Genomic DNA, 18,554 nt, shown 5'->3' with positions numbered 1-18,554 from the left:
TGTGTGTGTGATATTTCCAGGGCTGGCTGCCCGTCCATGTGAAGCCCTGCCTTCTGAGATGAGATAGAACCATCTGCCGGATTACAGCCTATACGCAGCCAGTGAGGCTTTTATTCAGTTTGAATGAGGAAAACACCGTGTCTGTCTGTCTGTCTGAAAGCTGTCACATGGGGCCAAGGAGGAAAAAAAATCGCTTCCTGAAATGATCCTCGTCACTGGCAGTGTATTGTTTAGTTTTTTTTCCCTCTAACCCAACATCGCATCGCGTTTTCATTTTTCCGTCCACTTCTGTTTTTTTGGGCCGAGGTGTCGAGCGCCGATGATGATCAGTAAAGTTAAAAACGCCATGTCCACTCTGGTGGGAGGGATGATGCCGCACGGACACCACCACCACAACCATCACTCAGGTGGCGGCCAGACCTGCGGACCGGACAGCCTGCCGCCGCGCTTCCCTTACGGCCGGCCGGATTTCTTGGACCTCACCCCGGAGCTCCTGCAGTACTCCACCGAGCACGCATCGCGGCCGGTGCTCACGTTAAAGAGAGACAGCAGGCTTCCCTGGCGGACGGGATACGCAGAGTGAGTGGTTCAAAGCATTCATTGACGAAATGCCGCCCCCTCCTCACCCACCCCCCAAAAAAGAATTCACATCACCAAAGATTATGGTTTTCTTATAGTCCTGATCAGGCCTGTGTTGCAGCAGCCTCAGCAGCTCCGAGTGCACTGCAGCAGCCAAATGATGGCCAATATGGCCTTTTTGCTGTTGTACACTTTCTGCCACAGTGTTCCTCCCCTGAGCTTGTGCTGTGAAGGATATTTGGAGCAGTGTGTCTGTGCGCTGTAATTAAACAATATGCGCCCTCTCACAACACAGGTACATTTGTGTTCAGTGGTCTTTGTCCAGAGGCGCCTCCTCAAGTCAGTATACAGAGTTAAAGCTAGAATGTCCAGGGCATACAAAAGTGAAAGCAGGAAACGTCTACCTACTCATGTTACTAACAAGCCTTTCTGTGTGTATCCTTAAATTCATGACCTTTTTGATATTTAAAAAACCTCTATGACAGTTTGATTAATGTTTTCTTGCTGGCTGGTTATTTGTCTTTTCCATACACAAACAGCCTTTGAGTCTGTGTTTGTGTTTCAGGCTATTTAATCTTTTTCTTTCATAAAAAGGTTCTGTGTCTGCATGAAGTTATGACTAATGACCATTCACTTTTTTTTCTTTTTTTTTATGAGCTTAGATGCAGAACTCCTCATGCCCTTGGTTTTTTACTGCACCTGCAGTATGCTCACAGGCAGAAATAAAGCAGCACCTTTTCATTCACACTATTGGTCAGGATTTGCTGTTCTGGCGTTTCCAGCTGAGGCAAAACACTGTCAGACATTCCACTCTCCCAGAAGGAGGGAGGCGGGCAGTTATGAGGGGCTGAATAGCTCCAGTACACAGTATACAGTATGTGGGCTATACCACCCCTGCATGTCCCCTTGGACCCAGTGTGGAGAAAAAAGAAAAAGAAAAAAAAAAAGGCTGACTCATGCAGAGAGTCTCAAGGGGACGGGGACGAGCTTTGTGACGACAACAGTCTCAGAAGACTGAATGAGAAAGGTCAAGTGAGGATGCTGTAATGTAAAAAAAAAAAAAAAAGAGGAGGTTAGTGTGTGGGAATGTGCTGTCGTCAGCATTATGCTGCAAATGACTTTGATATAAGTCGCTGAAAGTGTAATCACAGCATTAGCAGCGCTGTTTACAACACAACCTAATCGGCTGATCTGCTCATGCATCAGCTGTCGGTGCTCATTTGATACAGAGCATACATATCCAAAAAGTCCACACCCATTAGTGTTTAGTTATCACACGGCGATAACGCAAATGTCTCTAACCAACACAAATCAGTTCTTGAAAACATCTGCGACACTATTGCTGTAATTGGGATTTAAAAGTTGTACACTTGGATGAATGTACAGCCGTGTTTATCAGCAAGACTGATTGAAGAAGTTATTTATTCACTCACAGCTGATATGGCTCTAATAATGCCATTCACTGGTATCAAAAGGTGGTAAATGAACTGTGATGTGTGTGGACTGATAGAAACATGGATAATTTAGCTGTGCGGCATCACTTTCGATTAATCTGGCTGAAATTATAATCCTTACAGAGCAAGATTTATCTACTGGAGCTCCTATCAGCTCCCTCTCTTTTGTCTGCTGTAATGAGTAGGAACAATGATGGCCAAACAAGGTGGATGCTGTCCAGTTGGAGGCCGCCCTGCTGGCTTACATTCAACCTCTGTGCAACTTCTCCACTCTGATAACACTTAATTAGTGTCTGTCTGTCATTGTGGTGGTAATGGGGACGCATGGTTGTCGTTGGGTTAGCTGGCATCACACTGATCGAGATGTTTTTTGGTATGTTTTCATTGTTCTGGGTTTTGCTGTGTTATTTTCAGACAAAAAGGGTCTAGTCTCATCTGTGTGTAGATTTAGCACCACACGTCTGATAATTACAGGTTTAGGATATTTGAGGTAATCAGTCTAATTGTTGCTGTAACACTGCTTCACAACGTTGTGTCAGCATTAGCATGTGAGTGCACTTACAGTGAGCCACTCGAAAGTGCTTTTGTCAAATAGCTATTTAATACAATTTAATATGGAGGCAAGCTTCCAGGACCTGGCACTGAGACCATGAGAGAGAGTGTGAGGAAGCACTTAGAAGCAACAATAAAAATATTTTCAGGGATATATTCTCTTGTTTTAAGCCCAGATAAGCAAATGTAAATAAATCATACGATATATATAAATGGTAATGTTATACATAATTGATTATTGTCTAGAATATAAGAACTCTATGTGATATTATTAATAATGCATGGGTAGATGAGCACCAAAGTACAGGAGAAGCAGGTATAGAGAGTAATTAATTCAACTCTTCTACTAAAGCATAAAATAATAACTATTTTGGGTCAATCTCACCTCTCTCGTTGCAACATTTTCACATGCAGTAGGCAGCCATACCCACTGTACACTACCTGCTGACCAAATAGGCTAGCTGATAACAAAGTAAAGCATTTAGCAGCTAAGGAACCACACATCTCCCCCAGGAGTTGGTGGAGACCAAAGCAAGAACACCATTCTTTGTCCTAAACTGATGGTGAGAGTTCACAAGTTGCAGCATGCTTTAATTACAGTATCTGCATTATGTCCTAAACAATATTCAAGTTACAGCAGTAGCTGTTATCATTGTACTGGGGATTTATTTTTGGCTGGTCTTGCCTGCCAGTTTTCATTTCAGCATTGCACTGTTTCTTGCAAACATGACGAGCAACTTCCTCTCCCTGAAAAGGAATGCAGAATATGACTGAACTAATTCCTAAATGTTCCACAAGCTACAGATGAAGACTTTGTACAAATCATGTGCCTGTTTTTTGTTCACCCAGTGAACCCACTCTTTGTCCAGCTCCTAAATTCATGGTGAGACACAATTTACCAGCATGTTTTAATTACAATACCTGCGGTATGTCCTAAACAATATTCAAGTTACTGCAGTACCTGTGTTATTGTTACTTGACGGGGATTTATTTTTGTCCCAGTCTCAGCCTGCTGGGTATTGACAGCATGTTTCTTGCCAACATGACAAGCCAACTTTCCCTGTAAAGGAATGCAGAATGTGAAGTGAACTAATTCCTGAAATGTTTCACAAGCTTACAGATGAAGACTTTGTTCTGGGCCCCCTGCAGTGTTTGTCAAGGCCTGCCCACCTCCACCGTGGATGTAAGTTAGTTTAGCAGCCAACCAGGGATTCATCTTTTTCACTTTCAGCTGGTAAACATCTTCTCAAACAGTCCACTGCTTTTACTCTCACATCAGCTCTGTGTTATAAGCAGAGGGATTAGAAACTAGCACACACGCCAGACTGTTGACACAGGTACTGTTTTTCTTTGAAACTCCATATTGATCTCTAGTAATGCAAAAAGCATCAGAAACATACAAACACACATCACAGTTACATCAATATTTCAGAAAGTTCAGATTTGTAATGTAAAATATCCACTACTCAGAATCTAAAAGGATTATTTTAGATGTGTTTTCATTCAGAGGATTACATGCACCACCGATCTGCATCTGATTGAACCACAAAACTGAAAACCGCAAAAAAGCACGAGTCATGCAACGTTTTCCAACCACAACTTTAAGCTTACTACAGAATGTGTCTTTTTTACTAAGAGAGAGAAGATCACAAGATTGACATGACAAACATTTTCATCAAATCTGTGACGCTGTAAAAAGGTCCAACAGCCGCAATAAGAGACTACACTGGAACTCTCAACTTCCTCTTTTGGACTGTCCTTGCATAATATAGGTTCCAGTAGGAGGGTTCAAACATAGAGAAACACTGTTTTACCAAACATGGCCAATATGGTTTTCAGTCACAAGTTGTGGAAACATATGACCGAAACGCTGGTATGTGAAAGAGATAGGTCACATATAGAAAGGCTTGAGCTCTTGTTTTAGAATCACATCCTCCCACACAACCGACATTGTGTTCAATTATAGTGCATTGAGCGCATGTGACTGCTGTCAAAACGGAGAATAACTGTAGATTCTTTATTGTGGGAGCGGTGAAACGTTATTACACTGCATGAACACACAGGAAGAAGACATTTACTTTCATACTGAAGTTGGTCTCTCCTCAAACCAAGTGTTAAAATAGTTTATGGTTTCCAGGTACTGTTTCACTTTAAGCACTAGACATTAAAACAAGGTAGAACAAGCTAATAATTTGTTTTATTAAACAGTATTCACTTTATTATTATAAAATATGTCTATTTAAAAGGCTACAATATGAAATAATTTAACCTCAGAAGAGGTATTATGGTGGCCATTTTTTCAGCTAGCCTCCAGTAGCTGATGGAAGAGATACATCCAATAACAGCAAATAAAAAACATACTTATTGTACCATGAATTTGGTGCCAACATTTAGCCTTGGCGTAAAGTTTAAAGGACAATCAGGTGACTTTAAATTCTTCTCTGTCATTAGTCCTAATGCAGGGAGCGCAGTGAAGGACAGTGTGGTGCCTGTTCACTGCTTTCACCTGATTAGGAAGTGAAATGGCTTTTTATAATCCAGATTTGGGCAGCAGTTGCATTTTGTGTCTCATATTTGCTGCTTTCTGATTTCTGAGCTTTTGGCCAGCCAGTGACCATTTTCTGCAATTATTGTAATCAGCTGAACGATTTGGAAAGTAAGAAATCAAAGGTCTTGTTTTTGGAGATTTTGACTCTGGATTTCTCACGTCTCCTCTGACAACATTTTTTCCTCTTACCCTGCCAGTCTCCCTTTCATTTTTAGTCTCTTACTCTTTTTCCCTTCCTCTGATGATCCCAGCAGTAACTGATAAATTACTAATCCCTCCTCTGCAGAAGTTTCCGAGGGAATCTTAATGACAAAGCTTGAATTACTGGATTTGTGCAATAGGTATTATGCCGTATTATCCAGCTAATGTGGCATTTATCTATAATTGAAACAGAAAACGTTACATAATGTGCCAGCATGATGTCCAAACTGTGGCAGCTTCATGTGGCAGCTTAAAGGACTATTTGAGTGGATGTTTCTGTGTAGTAACCTAAATTGCGTATACTTTACTGCACAACTAATCATTTTGAATAAACATGCTGATGTGTCTCTCTTTTAATAGCACAAAAAGTAACACAATAGACGGAACATATAGAAAAGTAGATGAACTAAAGCACTTTGAGGAAGTTGATGTTAGATAACGACAACGTAATGTCATAAAAAGGTCCCTGATATTTGCATGTTACCACGCATTTTGCTACAATAAAGATAATCATGTGTCTGTTTTTTGTTTAAGTCACCCAGTTGTGACACTCTGTCCAGCTCCTAAATTCATGGTGAGACACAATTTACCAGCATGTTTTAATTACAATACCTGCGGTATGTCCTAAACAATATTCAAGTTACTGCAGTACCTGTTGTTATTGTACTGGGGATTTATTTTTGTCCAGTCTCGCCTGCTGGTATTGCAGCATGTTTCTTGCCAACATGACAAGCAACTTCCTGTAAAGGAATGCAGAATGTGAGTGAACTAATTCTGAAATGTTTCACAAGCTACAAGACTTTGTTCTGGGCCCTGCAGTGTTTGTCAAGCTGCCCACCTCCACCTGATGTAGTATAGTTTAGCAGCAACCAGGGATTCATCTTTTTCACATACAGTTTGCAAACATCTTGTCAAACAGTCCACTACTTTTACTCTCAAATGTGTCTGTGTTTTTTCCTAGTACTAGGTACTGAGCTCAGTTTCCTGCAGCTTCACCACTCTTTTCACCACTGTTCTGCAGTGGTACGTCCAGTGAACACTGTTGCAGCACACCACAAGATAGATGCTGCTTGAGTATGAAACACTCTAAAGCCATTATCCTCCACAGGCATCAGCTCATAATAAAAACACTTAATCCCTCCTGCAAGTTCCCTCTGGGACATGACTGCATCCTGCCCCACTTTTTTCCTTACTGTTCGACTCGCTCCATCTTTTTGGCTGCTATTATGTTCTCATGTGGTTAGGGGAACGAGCGCAAACACTATAAATCATCTGACTCCATTCTCACCTTTCTTCATCGCCTCTGTCTCCATCAGGGTGATCAATGCGGGGAAGAGCATGCTGAACGAGGACCAGGCCTCTTGTGAGAAGTTGTTTGTGAAGAAGCCGAGCGGGAAACACCGCAATTCTACTCTGCAGGAGGACAACGGGGTGAGCAAAGGGCAAACACCTGAACATCAGAACAGGTGTCAGAGAAAGAGGGATGAAATGTCGAAGGTCATAGGCTGGCAGGTCCAATAAACAATTAGTGATATTGTTTCTCTGACGTCAGTGTACTGAAGGTGTCTGAGGTGGAATTCTTGCTACGTAGCTTAAACTACAATAATAATGCAGGAGTGCATTGAAATTATAATCACATCTGTGCATGAATTGCAGTCATCTGATACCCAATAGTGGTGTCTTTGTATCCTATTTGGTATTGATGCACCTTGTTACTTGTAATCCTCCACCAGTCCTTGTGGGACTTCTAATGTTTCATTATGTGTACTATCATTTAAATGTATCCGATATATCCCTCACTGGTCCTCATCATTACAAAGTAAAGCTAGTCCTGGGTAGCTCACCTGGTGGACCTGGCGCCCCATGTACTAAAGGCTGAGTCCTTGCTGCAGCTGCCCATGTTCGACTCTGACCTGTCTGTTCCTCTCTTCCTCTACTCCGTTTCCTGTCACTCTTCAGCTGTCCCTACCGTTAAATGGCAATAAAAGCCCCAAAATTATTATATTAATATATATTTTTTTTTTTTTAAAGAAAAAAGCAAGTCGTAGTTGTTTTTTTGGAATGCTTGTATGTTAAGCTTTAGGTTTGTTGTAAACAAGATTTAAATGCAGGAACCTTAAAGTCCCCAGAAGAAGACCTGAGCTTTAGTCTAGAGCATATATTTTTTGGCTGCAGCTGTTTCCAGTAAGCGCTGTACACTACCTGCCCAGCACTAACGGACAGACAGACACAGTTAGCGGCTTGTTGCTGTATTTAACAGCTAAAGGGCCAGATATTTTAATCAGTGGTTGGTTGAGACCAAAAACAGAGTGAATAATCGACTTTCATTCATCAGGTGGCCACAAACATGACTCCAAATGAATGCTAATGTTACTCCCTATCTGCAGGAAGTGTAACTAGGCCTCTGATTTCTTATAGAGAAGGTGACAATCACACTAAATTTCCAGATCTGACTGAGCATTGAGGTGTTTTTTTTTCACTCTCAACAATCAAGATTGTGCAGTAATAAAAAATGCACACACACACACACCACAGGTTTGCCCTGTTGAACTTGTATTTCGTAAGAACTGTGCCTGGGTCCATAGAGCGCCGGGCCAAAGACTCTCAGTGATTGTAGTCCTGTAATCTCTCCAAACACATTTACTCTTCTTGTCAATTTATCTTTTTTAGACCTGCTACGTCTGCACACACGTGCACGCACACATGCTCGTCCTCCATTTGGTCTAAATGAATTACATCATCCCTTGTTGCACCCCTCCCCCACTTGAGTTTAGCTTTACAGAGCCTGTTCATCTGTTAGTTAGTCAGTCGGGCCAACTCTCCTTGTAAACATGCCGACAAACACAAAGGTGGCAACGCCTTTCCATCACATCATTACATCATGGGAGATCAGCGACAGCTTTTGGATGAGGAGATTTTTCCGTGCGTAGATCCTTTTGGGCAGATTTTCACTGTAGGTTAATATTCAGTTTACGTTTTATGTTTTTTTGGGGGGGGGGGTTGCACTCTACTGTTCTATATTGTTTTAGGCTCGAACTATTCCATATAAATCATGATAGATAAAGCTCACAATAAGATTTTCATCTCTTGCCAACTTTCCCATAATATTATAATCTAGATTTACTGCAACTGTGGCTCAGTAAGACCTGAAATGGAAGAAACATATTGCTGAGCATTACAAATGTCACCAGCTGCAGTCCCAGAGCCTGTAAACCCTAACAAATCTGTGCCTTCTGCTCAGAGTTGTAATCTCGGGAGATTTTGAAACCATAGGAATTATTACTTTTCTATTATTTTATTATATTACTACTCATTTTACTAGTTATTTTATAAATTTGTATGTTCATATAATTTTTTTTTAGGATGGCACAGGAATCCCTCTTCACTTTTGGGGCGTGTTTGATGGACATGCAGGTTCTGGAGCCGCCATCATGGCCTCCAAGCTTCTTCACCGCCTCATCAGAGACCGTTTGGGAGAAATCTGTCACCTGCTGGAGAATCCCAACAATGTTCCTCCCATCTGCCTGGCTAAGAACGGCAGCCCGTACCAGGCAGAGACGAAGAAGGGAGCAGCACAGGAACCAGAAGACCCAGATGCTGTCACCGACTCCTCAGTACGCTTTCACATGGAGAAGGTTGTTAGCTTGGAGAGCCTGGTGATGGGAGTCATAGAGACCGCCTTCTCACAGATGGTGAGCAGATGATAACTAACAGTCTGTGTGAGAAAACAAGAGAACGGTGCTTTGTATATTTCAAGCTGCCCTAGGCATTATTGCACATTTGTATCTTCAAACGTCAAACACAACAATTCTTATTTTCAGGTGATTATATAATATTATATTACATTTCTGCCCATAGATCACCCTAAATGTTACACATTGGACCTTTAAGAGTTTAATTTCAATTCCCAGAAAACACTACCAAAGGGAGAAAGTAGTAGAAACATACCTAACTTTCTCTTTCAGAACAGAACCTAACTTTCTCTTTCAGCTTTCTTTAGCTCAAGGGATGGTAATGTTGGTCGACCACTTTGGTCTAGATTAAAATATCTCAACAATTATTGGATGGATTGCCATGGAATTAGATACAGACCTTCATGGTGCCCAGTGGATGAATCCTAATAAGTTTGGTGATCCCCTGAATTTGCCTCTAGTGTCTCATGACTAAATTCCTGCAAAACTAATGAGATTCCCATTAGCCTCAGCTGTACTTTGTGTTTACTGCTACTAATTAGAAGATGTTTGCATGACAACGTGCTAAACTAAGATGGTGAACAAGGTTAACTTTTATAAACTATACTTGCTCCACATTAGCATGGTTACATTATCATTGTGAGCATGTTAGATATTTTTAGCATTTTGCTCAAAGCACTGCTGAAGTGTAGAAGCCTTGCAAAGATACTGTAGACTTTTATTTATCAAATTTGGATCTCTTCCTGCTTGTGGAAGAATACGAATCTGTTCGGCCTCGTGCAGTCACTGAGCTCAAAGTGATTCTCTTCTCTCACGTAACCACTGTCTGGTTTAGATGATGCTGATAATAACCTGCAGGCCTGGTAATGTATTCTTCAAAGACTCCTTGTTTTTCTCCATTAGTGCTGCAGTTTTGTTTTGTGTATGAATATTTATGAAGTTCAATGAGCTATTCTGGGTGATGAGAGGCAAAGTGCATCTTTAAACCACAGAGGTTTTGTGGCCTTTTTGTTCGTACTTTGATTTTGCTCAATTTATTTCAGGATGACCTAATTGAAAAGGAAAAAACATCATATGCCATCTCCGGTGGGTGTTGTGCCTTAGCTGCCATTCATTTGATGGGGAAACTCTACGTAGCCAATGCTGGAGATAGCAGGTGAGAGAACTGGAAAACTGTTTACTGCAAACCACAGGATGAATGAAATGTGTGTAATTCACTGTATGGTGCATGCACCTTTCCTCTGCTGTGCACCTTTATACTCAAGGGAATCTAGTCAGACAGTAGCTTCTTGTGCCCCCTGGGGTTCACTTTGCGAACTGTAGCATCATGCAGCTACTGGCTCATATAAGCAGTTGAGTAAGAAATACTGTATAATGTGTTTCTGTCTGTGTGAACCTTCTTCCTCCTGTCTCCCCAGGGCCATAATCATACGAAATAATGAAGTGATTCCCATGACAAATGAATTCACACCTGAGTCTGAGAGACAGCGGCTACAGTATCTGGTATTCTTCTATTTTCTCTGTGACACATGGCAAATACAACTCTTTTACCAATTAACCGCATGTTCAGGATGATTTTATAATCTTGTAAGTGCATGGCAAGCAGCAAGGACCTTGATGACGTTTTACTAACAGTAAACTTGAGTTGAGCACGATAAGGTAACCTTAAGAAGAGGAAAGACGTCCTCTATTCCACTGTAATAAACTGACGTTCATTGGTTGCCTGTTTTAGTAGCAGGTTGTAGTTCTGAGTCACAGAGTGGGTGGATGATGCTGGCTGCTAAAACAGGGAGCTGTTTTGTGCCTTCAGTATGTAGCATCATGCACTGTAGGCTTTCTGTTACACATGCAGTCTTTTAGCTTTTCTTGTTTTTAGAAACACTTCTGAGTCCTGACAGACATTTAGGCTTAAGTAAAGCTTTTTATTCTGTACTTTGATGTGACCTGCTCCATTTTATGTGCCACTCCAGGGCTTCCTGAGACCAGAGCTCCTGGGTAACGAGTTCACTCACATTGAGTTCCCGCGTAGGATCCAGCACAGTGAGCTGGGCAAAAAGATGCTCTACAGAGACCACAGCATGACCGGCTGGTAAACCTGGAGATCCTTTTTAATCACATTTCTGACAGTTAATCACCTTTTATGAACACTTTATTTTGTATTGGTCATCCTGTATTTGTCAAGAACAGTTAGTAAATAAATTAGTAAGGATTTCAAGGACAACATCTAACTATGATTTTAATCATCGATTAATCTGCTGATTATTTTCTTGAATTTGTTAATTTAGTCAATGAAATATCCAAAAAATAGTACAAATGTTTCATTGTAGAAAAGTTAGTTGCTAGTACTTGTTCAATTGTGGTATTTCTGCTTTAAAAATACATAAACTATTAATTAGCTCTGAAAATTGTTGCTGAATCATTTATCAAACAGTTGGTTGTTTTGTTCTAGGGCTTATAAGACAATCGTTGAAGACGATCTGAAGTTCCCCTTGATATATGGAGAGGGCAAGAAGGTAAAAAACAGGAAGAAAAAAAAGAATAATGTATTGTACTCGATTCACAGCCTTTTGTAGAGATTTCTTAATATTAAGGTTATAACAGTTTCTACTTAGTGATGATATAATCGTAATATGTGCATATAATATGTGCATAAAATAATCCTCTTGCACACAGATCCACTGGTCATTCTATCTTTATGCAGATTGATATGATTATGAAGCATTCTTACATCTACAAGTTGTTTGTTAAATTCTGAAGCGTCTGCCTGACAAATGAGACCTGCTTAACATTTTCATGATTGTGTGAGAGAACATGGTCTTCACATAATAATCCCTCATAAGTGGATTTTCCTAGAACTGAATCACATCCTGTAACAATAACCTACATTATTGTGTATGTGTGCGTCTGTGTCTTGGTAAACACAGGCACGTGTCATGGCGACAATCGGAGTGACCCGTGGGCTGGGAGATCATGACCTGAAGGTGTACAACTCCAACATTTACATCAAGCCCTTCCTCTCATGCGTCCCTGAGGTGAGTGTAAGGAGTGTGAGGCAGCTCTGGTTGTCAGCGCTGCCCGAGGAGTCGCGCATTGTTGCTTCTGCTACTTTGAAGCCTTAAGGATACATTAGAACAGCTTTTGGGCTCTAGGCTTCACTTTGTTGGCTGTTGCTGGAAGCAAGACTCTTTTGCATTGCTCAGAGCTGTGTCTCATAATATTCCTTTGTGCCAGCTCAGATATGGTGCAAAGAAACCGATTAATTCACTTTTCCTCAATTTTTCTGTGTCTGTCCATTGTTTACTTTTTCCAGGCATCCAGTGAAATTTTAGAGATATTCTTATTATGACTTCTTCTGTTGTCAAGCCAAGTTTACAAAAATAATTTGGCGCATACTGAGAGGCTTTATTCACAAGTACAATGGTGCAAACAACACTTTTCTCCACAGGCTTCATCAGACTGGCTAATACACACTTGTGAATAAATTAATTTATGAAGAAGACAGAAAACACTCTGTGCGACACCTTATTTTGGTTTTTTTTTAGTTCTGCTATTGAGAAGGCACTTTTGTGAGTACAATATCTGGTCTTCAGAGACTGCATAGTCTAAATTGACTCTTAAGGTTTATTCACTGTAATAATAAATTGTTTTTTTCCTTCACATTATAATCCCTACATTTATTTATAGTTAATATAATTTATCACAAAGGTTCGAAGTGCACACAGCCTTTTTTCAGTATTCTCATGCAGCACTTCATATTTTTGTTTCATGCAGTTAAAAATACCCACTTCTTGTTAGATTTTATTTCTCAGTTCCTGTTCAAGCACTTCTAAGCTCGGCATTACAGGAATGTCATCACATCTCTACCTCTTGAACTCAGCCCTTGAACATATCACGCTTGTTGTAAATCACTCTAAATAAGTGGTTCAAAAAAAGGTGAATGAACAGGGGCAGCTTTACTGCTGTAAATGGAGGTTATGCCCCTTGCATGCCAGCATACATCTGCTAATCTTTCAGCACTAAACACACAAGCACAAAATGTTTAATGTATTCTCTATGCAAAACTTGTATGTAAAAAAAAGTATATTTCTCTGTGCCACAGGTGAAGGTTTATAACGTGGATGAAAACAAACACGGCCCAGACGACGTCTTGGTCATGGGCACAGATGGATTGTGGGACGTGACGACAGACAGGGAAGCGGCAGATGCTGTGTCAGCCTACTTATCCTCCTGTGACCCCTCTGATCCCATGAGGTATGCAGTCTGCCAAATAATCCTTTACATTAGGATTTTGTTCTCGCTATGCGTTCTGTCATGTGAACATGTTCAGGAAAACTACACAAACGCTGCAGCTTCATTAACCCTCTGAAATGTAACATCAGTTCTGTTGTACTCAGTATGTCCACTAGGCTGTGACAGATACTTAGGTCTGCAAAATTCTGCTTACAGATGGGTGACGAATTTAAGTAAAAACCTCAATAAATGAGTGAAAAAAAGCTCTGTGGCATGTATGAAAATGCAAAGAAGGCCCAGTTGAGTCTGATTTCGTCAGAGGGATAATCATACTAGGGTTGCAGTGCAGAAACCCCTCATTGCAAAGATGAATGCACATTTTAGAGTTCAGTTGTACTGGTCTACAGAGAGGTGGAAAAAGTGAATGAGTCATGTGCATGTATGGTGTACACCAAGTGAACGGTATAGGCCTGAATGCTTGACCCCTACAGTGAGAGGATCCGGTGGCTCTTTTATGCTGTTGGGGCATTGTGCTGCTATTGTATGGGTCCACTTAGAGGGAAGGGTTAATGCAAATCAATACAAAGTTGTTCTGAGTGATCACCTTCATCCTGTGATGAAACATTTCAGTGTCGATGGGGGTGGTCTCTCTCTTCCAGGATGACAATGCCCAAATCCATAGCGCACAAATCACTGAATGGTTTCTTGAGTATGAAAACCAGATCTCAACCCAATTGAGATTTTGGACCAACGTGTTTAGCCAGCACTCTCCACCACCATCATCAAAACACAAAATGAGGGAATATCTTATGTGTTCATCCCTCCAGTAGAGTTCCAGAGACTTGTAACCCATTTTCTCATCTATAACACATTATAATGTAGGTATAAGCAATTATAAGGACATGTTTAAGTGTGGGTTGATGTACAATACTTTCAACAATTGTAACTTCTCCTATAAAGACACATTTTATATAATTACAACAGTTTATTATATGTTCATCTACTGTTAGTAAATGGCAACGTAATGGTTTTGAAGATGCAGTAGTGTTGAAACATTGGTCTGTTTGCCCTACTAAAGGCTGCACATTAATCAGTGAGTGCTGAAATAAGTACATATTTTGTATGTGTGCTTGTCTCAAATGATGTCACTGTTGTAATCACCGCCCTCTGTGTGTTACACAGGTATACACTGGCAGCCCAGGACCTGCTGATGAGATCACGAGGGGTGCTTAAAGAGCGCGGATGGCGGCTACCAAATGATAAACTGGGCTCAGGCGATGACATCACTGTCTTTGTCATCCCACTGGCGGAGCACGAGTCAGAGACATGACGGGATGCTGCCGCGACCGCTATGACTTTAGGGTCCTTCCAAGCTCCCTAAACCCCTGGACTGATGGAGGGAGGGGGGAAAAGAAAACACATTTGTCATAGAGGAGACTCGGGTCTAAACAGCACCTTCATCAACCCACCAGACTGGACCCAGTCCCAGCCGCTTCACTTCAACCCAGTCCTGTAACAAAATATTTTCAGTGACAGTATAAGAGAAGTCACACTCTTTCTCCCAGACCTGCTGTTTGTGACGGTTGCCAGTGAGAATTAAAACCTGTGTAGTATTTTTCTTTCCTCTTTTACGTTCAAGGCTGAACCGCTACTCAAATCATTTGAATGGATTGTTAATTTTCATGTCATAAACTAAATGTGACTCTGTTTGTAGAAAAAAAAAAAAAAACACAAAACAAAACAAAACAAAACAAAAAGCCTCCCGCAGTTTCACAGTCATACATTGTAAAGGGAGTTGCAGAAGAGAATGTGTGGAAACCAAAGAGATGCCGGTATGGTATAAGAATGGAAATCTGTAAATCTGTAAAAACTGAACACATAAAAGATACAAAACAAAACAAAAAAAAATCATTAGATTCATGTCTGTACATTAAAAAAGCATGTAGGAAGTAAAAAACAGAGGAATGGACCTTTTTTCAGCACTGGACCTAAACAGAATCAGTTGACTCTTTATTGCTGTACTTCCTTTCTTAACAATGAATGAATGACGACACCTTAGGCACTGTTGCACATGTTCTGTGGTAGCCTGTTGATTTGTGATATGTTTTTATTGAATGTGCTCATAGAGGGCTTGTTTTATTTCTCTCATTACAATAAAGGGGGACAGAGGATTATCCTTATGTTTAGTACAAAAAATAATAATAATAATAATAATGAAGGAAGAGGATCATTTGTTTAATTTAACGACATGTTTTCATTATTTAATCCTCGGAGGAGAAAGTCATCCGTTCTCAGTAAATGTCTCGGTATAGTAAGATGTGATAAGTTTCACACATATGCCTTATTAAGAGATGAAAGGGACTTTTCAAGAGTTTTTTTCTTCAGATGCACTAAATTTGAACTTTGTAGAAGTGGCGAAGAACATTGTATGCCCTTAAATGTACCATATACCTCTTTTGTACCATTTTTGTTATGTCATGTTGTTATTTAGATTATCCATATATTTTTAAAGCTGTATCAGAAGTTTTATTTTTATGTTTCTATCCATTACTGTTTGTTTAGAGGGATGGTGTGAGCTACCAAAATGTGAGGTAGAGGGATAACGTGTACCAGTTTAGAAATAAATCAGATTTTTCCCATTTGAGCTTTGAACTTGTTTATTTAAACTCAGTCTCATGTATTTCTCAAAAGGAAATGGGCCTTTGGTGTGGCCGACTAATGATGATTACACTGTTGGACTAAGAGGGAAGTTCAGTTTCTAAATATCCACTTTCCCTTGTTCCGACTCCATTAACACATTAACATCATGAGCATTCATTGTATGAGCACTTAAGTACGCAGTAAGGAATTTCCATGTATGTTTATACAGAATTTCAGGAGGCAACAAATTTCCAAAATATAGATTCATTTTTGAATAACAGAGAAGTAATCTTCTTTATATAGGCTAACATGAGCACAAAGTTCTAATATTAATTATTTACTTACTTTACAACTATAACTATATACATATGTGTGTGTGTATATATATATATCCTTTCTGACCTTGTTAAAACCTAATATGTAGAGTTGTAGTGTTTATTATTTTATTATTTTTATTGTTTATTTGTATAGGGATAAGTATTTAGCATAAACAAATGACACTTAAAGCTTAATCTATTTACAATGCCTGTCCGTACATGGGCCAATCAAAAACATAAAAATAAATAAATAAACAAGACAGTACAAAACACAAACTCAACAATAATACATTAAAAACACAAAACTAAGCAAGAAAACAGCAACAATACAGGAGACAAGTAATACATTGAAATACAATAATAATTGAAGACTACATGACTGATCCCTCTCCAAAACCAGTTTGAGATTAAAATGATCTGAGGTCAGGATCCGGTTTGAGTTCTGTAGGTGAGGAATTCCACATTTCCAACCCCTGAACTGAAATTTTTGTCCAAATGAGGATTTATGTAAGGGGTACTTTACAATTCCCATTGTTTTATAGTAGTTGTATGTCATTCTCAGGCAAATAAATATACAGTAGCCTATGTTATTGTACATACATAGTAAGACCCCATAGTAATAAACTCAAGTAAGACTATAATATTTCCCTCTAAAAGGTTGAATTAGCATTAAAGTAAAGTAAGGAAAATACTTTAGAACCGTCCTCGAGTACAGGACTTGAGTAGACATATATTAAGCTAGGCAACTTTTCACCAATCTAATTATCTTTACCATAATATTAATATGTGTTTCATGTCTCATGTTATAAAATGACTATTTTCTTGTGAGTTTGCTTGTCAGACCAGATAAGACAGACCATGTTATTTGATCATTCAGAGACATTTTAGTGTCGAATGTGCAGGTTAGGATCAACAACACACCTGGCACACAACCCAATGGGGGTTTTTTGTTTGTTTGTTTGAGGGCAACACTGGTGAGATCCACACCCATCCCTCCTGTTGCACGAGTCTTCTTGTACTACGGATGATGTCATCTTTGACCGGGGAGGGGAGGAGGGACCTGGGTGACTCCAGCGGCTGCAGCAGCTCCGTCAAGTTGGTGAGGAGTAACCATGACAACACCGGAAATACAAACATTAGCCTTCAAAATCACAGTGTAAACTGTAACGTGACTTTATAGGGGGGGGGGGGGGGGGGAATGTATATCAGTGCACAAAGCAAAATTTAATAAATATTGAATTATCTTGAATATATATACTTGGTTTTGTGAGTGTTTCGTTTCACTTTAAAATGCGCTCATTTGTGTGATACTGTGATGAGGTGCAGAACGAGAAATGAGCAGGTGATTGTAATGTTCTCTGTTGTGTTCGAGCTTGTGGTGCGCCGCCGAAAGCACGAATATTTTAAACAAGGGAGTAGCGAGTAATGGTTCCCCTCATAAAAATAGCTGGACTTTCACCGATAGACTATGTGCTTCAGTGATTTGTTATTTGCTACCTTTTGTGTGCATCCATTGACTTTGTACGGTGTAGCGGTACTTGCTTTTGTATTTTCTTATTTTCTGCGGTTCACGTATGTTTTATTGCACCGAACATACAGAGGTAAATTCCTGTATGCAGGGTTGGTTCCATCAGGAGGAGCCGTGGTGGGCACTGCCCTGCATCCAATTGGAGCGCGTATCCGTGTGTTACCTCTTCCACTCCAGATTTTTTTCAGATGGTAATAGGCTTGTTTTAAGCTGAGGGAGTTGGAAGATACTGCCTGATCATATGAAAGTAGGGAAGACCATTGGTACCAAACCATGGTCATGCTAGCATGCTTCAGGAAACTAAATAACACTCCAGGAAGGTTAGACTTTTAAATAGTAATGATGGAAAAATGGCATGGCCATTTCTCAAAGGATTCCTGTGCCTCTGAACCTCAGGATATCTGGAGGTGAAAATGGCTCTTCTAACTGGCGATACCGCATGAGTCCTCCCCTTTGGGTTAACAATGGCCCCACTTGACCTATTGCCCCAATCCCATGCATTTTTTTGGGGGGGTAAAAAAGAATTGCAGTTTTCTTGCACTGTTCGGTATAAAATGGTGTTATTTTCGTTTTGAATATTCTATTTTTAAATTTATTTTTACGGGCTTCTTTTGTCCCTTTATTAGATGAGGGACAGCTTGAAGACAGACAGGAAGACGCGCGGTAGGAGAGAGGTGGTGGGATTACATGCCAGTAAAGGCCCACAGGTCAAGATTTGAACCCCATGGCCCCGCAGCCATTGCACATTGGGGGCACCGCTCTACCAGCGTGAGCCATCTGGGGGTGCCTCAGACTTGAATACTTTCTACAGAG

The 18,554-nt window shown here is 40.3% G+C and overlaps 1 protein-coding gene across 1 annotated transcript; it reads left to right on the top strand.

Moving 5' to 3' along the window:
- On the top strand, positions 1 to 15,895 carry ppm1j (protein phosphatase, Mg2+/Mn2+ dependent, 1J). The gene is made up of 10 exons (XM_035662811.1): positions 1 to 579; positions 6,651 to 6,765; positions 8,697 to 9,026; positions 10,070 to 10,182; positions 10,445 to 10,529; positions 10,997 to 11,115; positions 11,476 to 11,539; positions 11,951 to 12,058; positions 13,126 to 13,277; positions 14,439 to 15,895. Exons 1-10 carry the CDS (start codon positions 320 to 322, stop codon positions 14,584 to 14,586), a joined length of 1,494 nt encoding a protein of 497 aa, XP_035518704.1. The 5' UTR covers positions 1 to 319; the 3' UTR covers positions 14,587 to 15,895.
- The last annotated feature ends 2,659 nt before the right edge of the window (positions 15,896 to 18,554 follow it).

The sequence above is a fragment of the Morone saxatilis genome, unplaced genomic scaffold (assembly GCF_004916995.1).
Source record: "Morone saxatilis isolate NCDOM2014 unplaced genomic scaffold, NCSU_SB_2.0 Contig18, whole genome shotgun sequence".
Taxonomy (NCBI): domain Eukaryota; kingdom Metazoa; phylum Chordata; class Actinopteri; family Moronidae; genus Morone; species Morone saxatilis.
Note: the sequence above shows the minus strand (reverse complement) of the source record. Positions and strands in the feature narration are given on the sequence as shown.

Bases quoted from the DNA above. Each gene is read 5' to 3' on its own strand.
- ppm1j (XM_035662811.1), top strand. From the start codon at position 320: ATGATGATCAGTAAAGTTAAAAACGCCATGTCCACTCTGGTGGGAGGG. The intron at 12,059-13,125 runs GTGAGTGTAAGG...TCTGTGCCACAG, and splicing joins TCCTCTCATGCGTCCCTGAG to GTGAAGGTTTATAACGTGGA. The intron at 13,278-14,438 runs GTATGCAGTCTG...TGTGTTACACAG, and splicing joins GACCCCTCTGATCCCATGAG to GTATACACTGGCAGCCCAGG.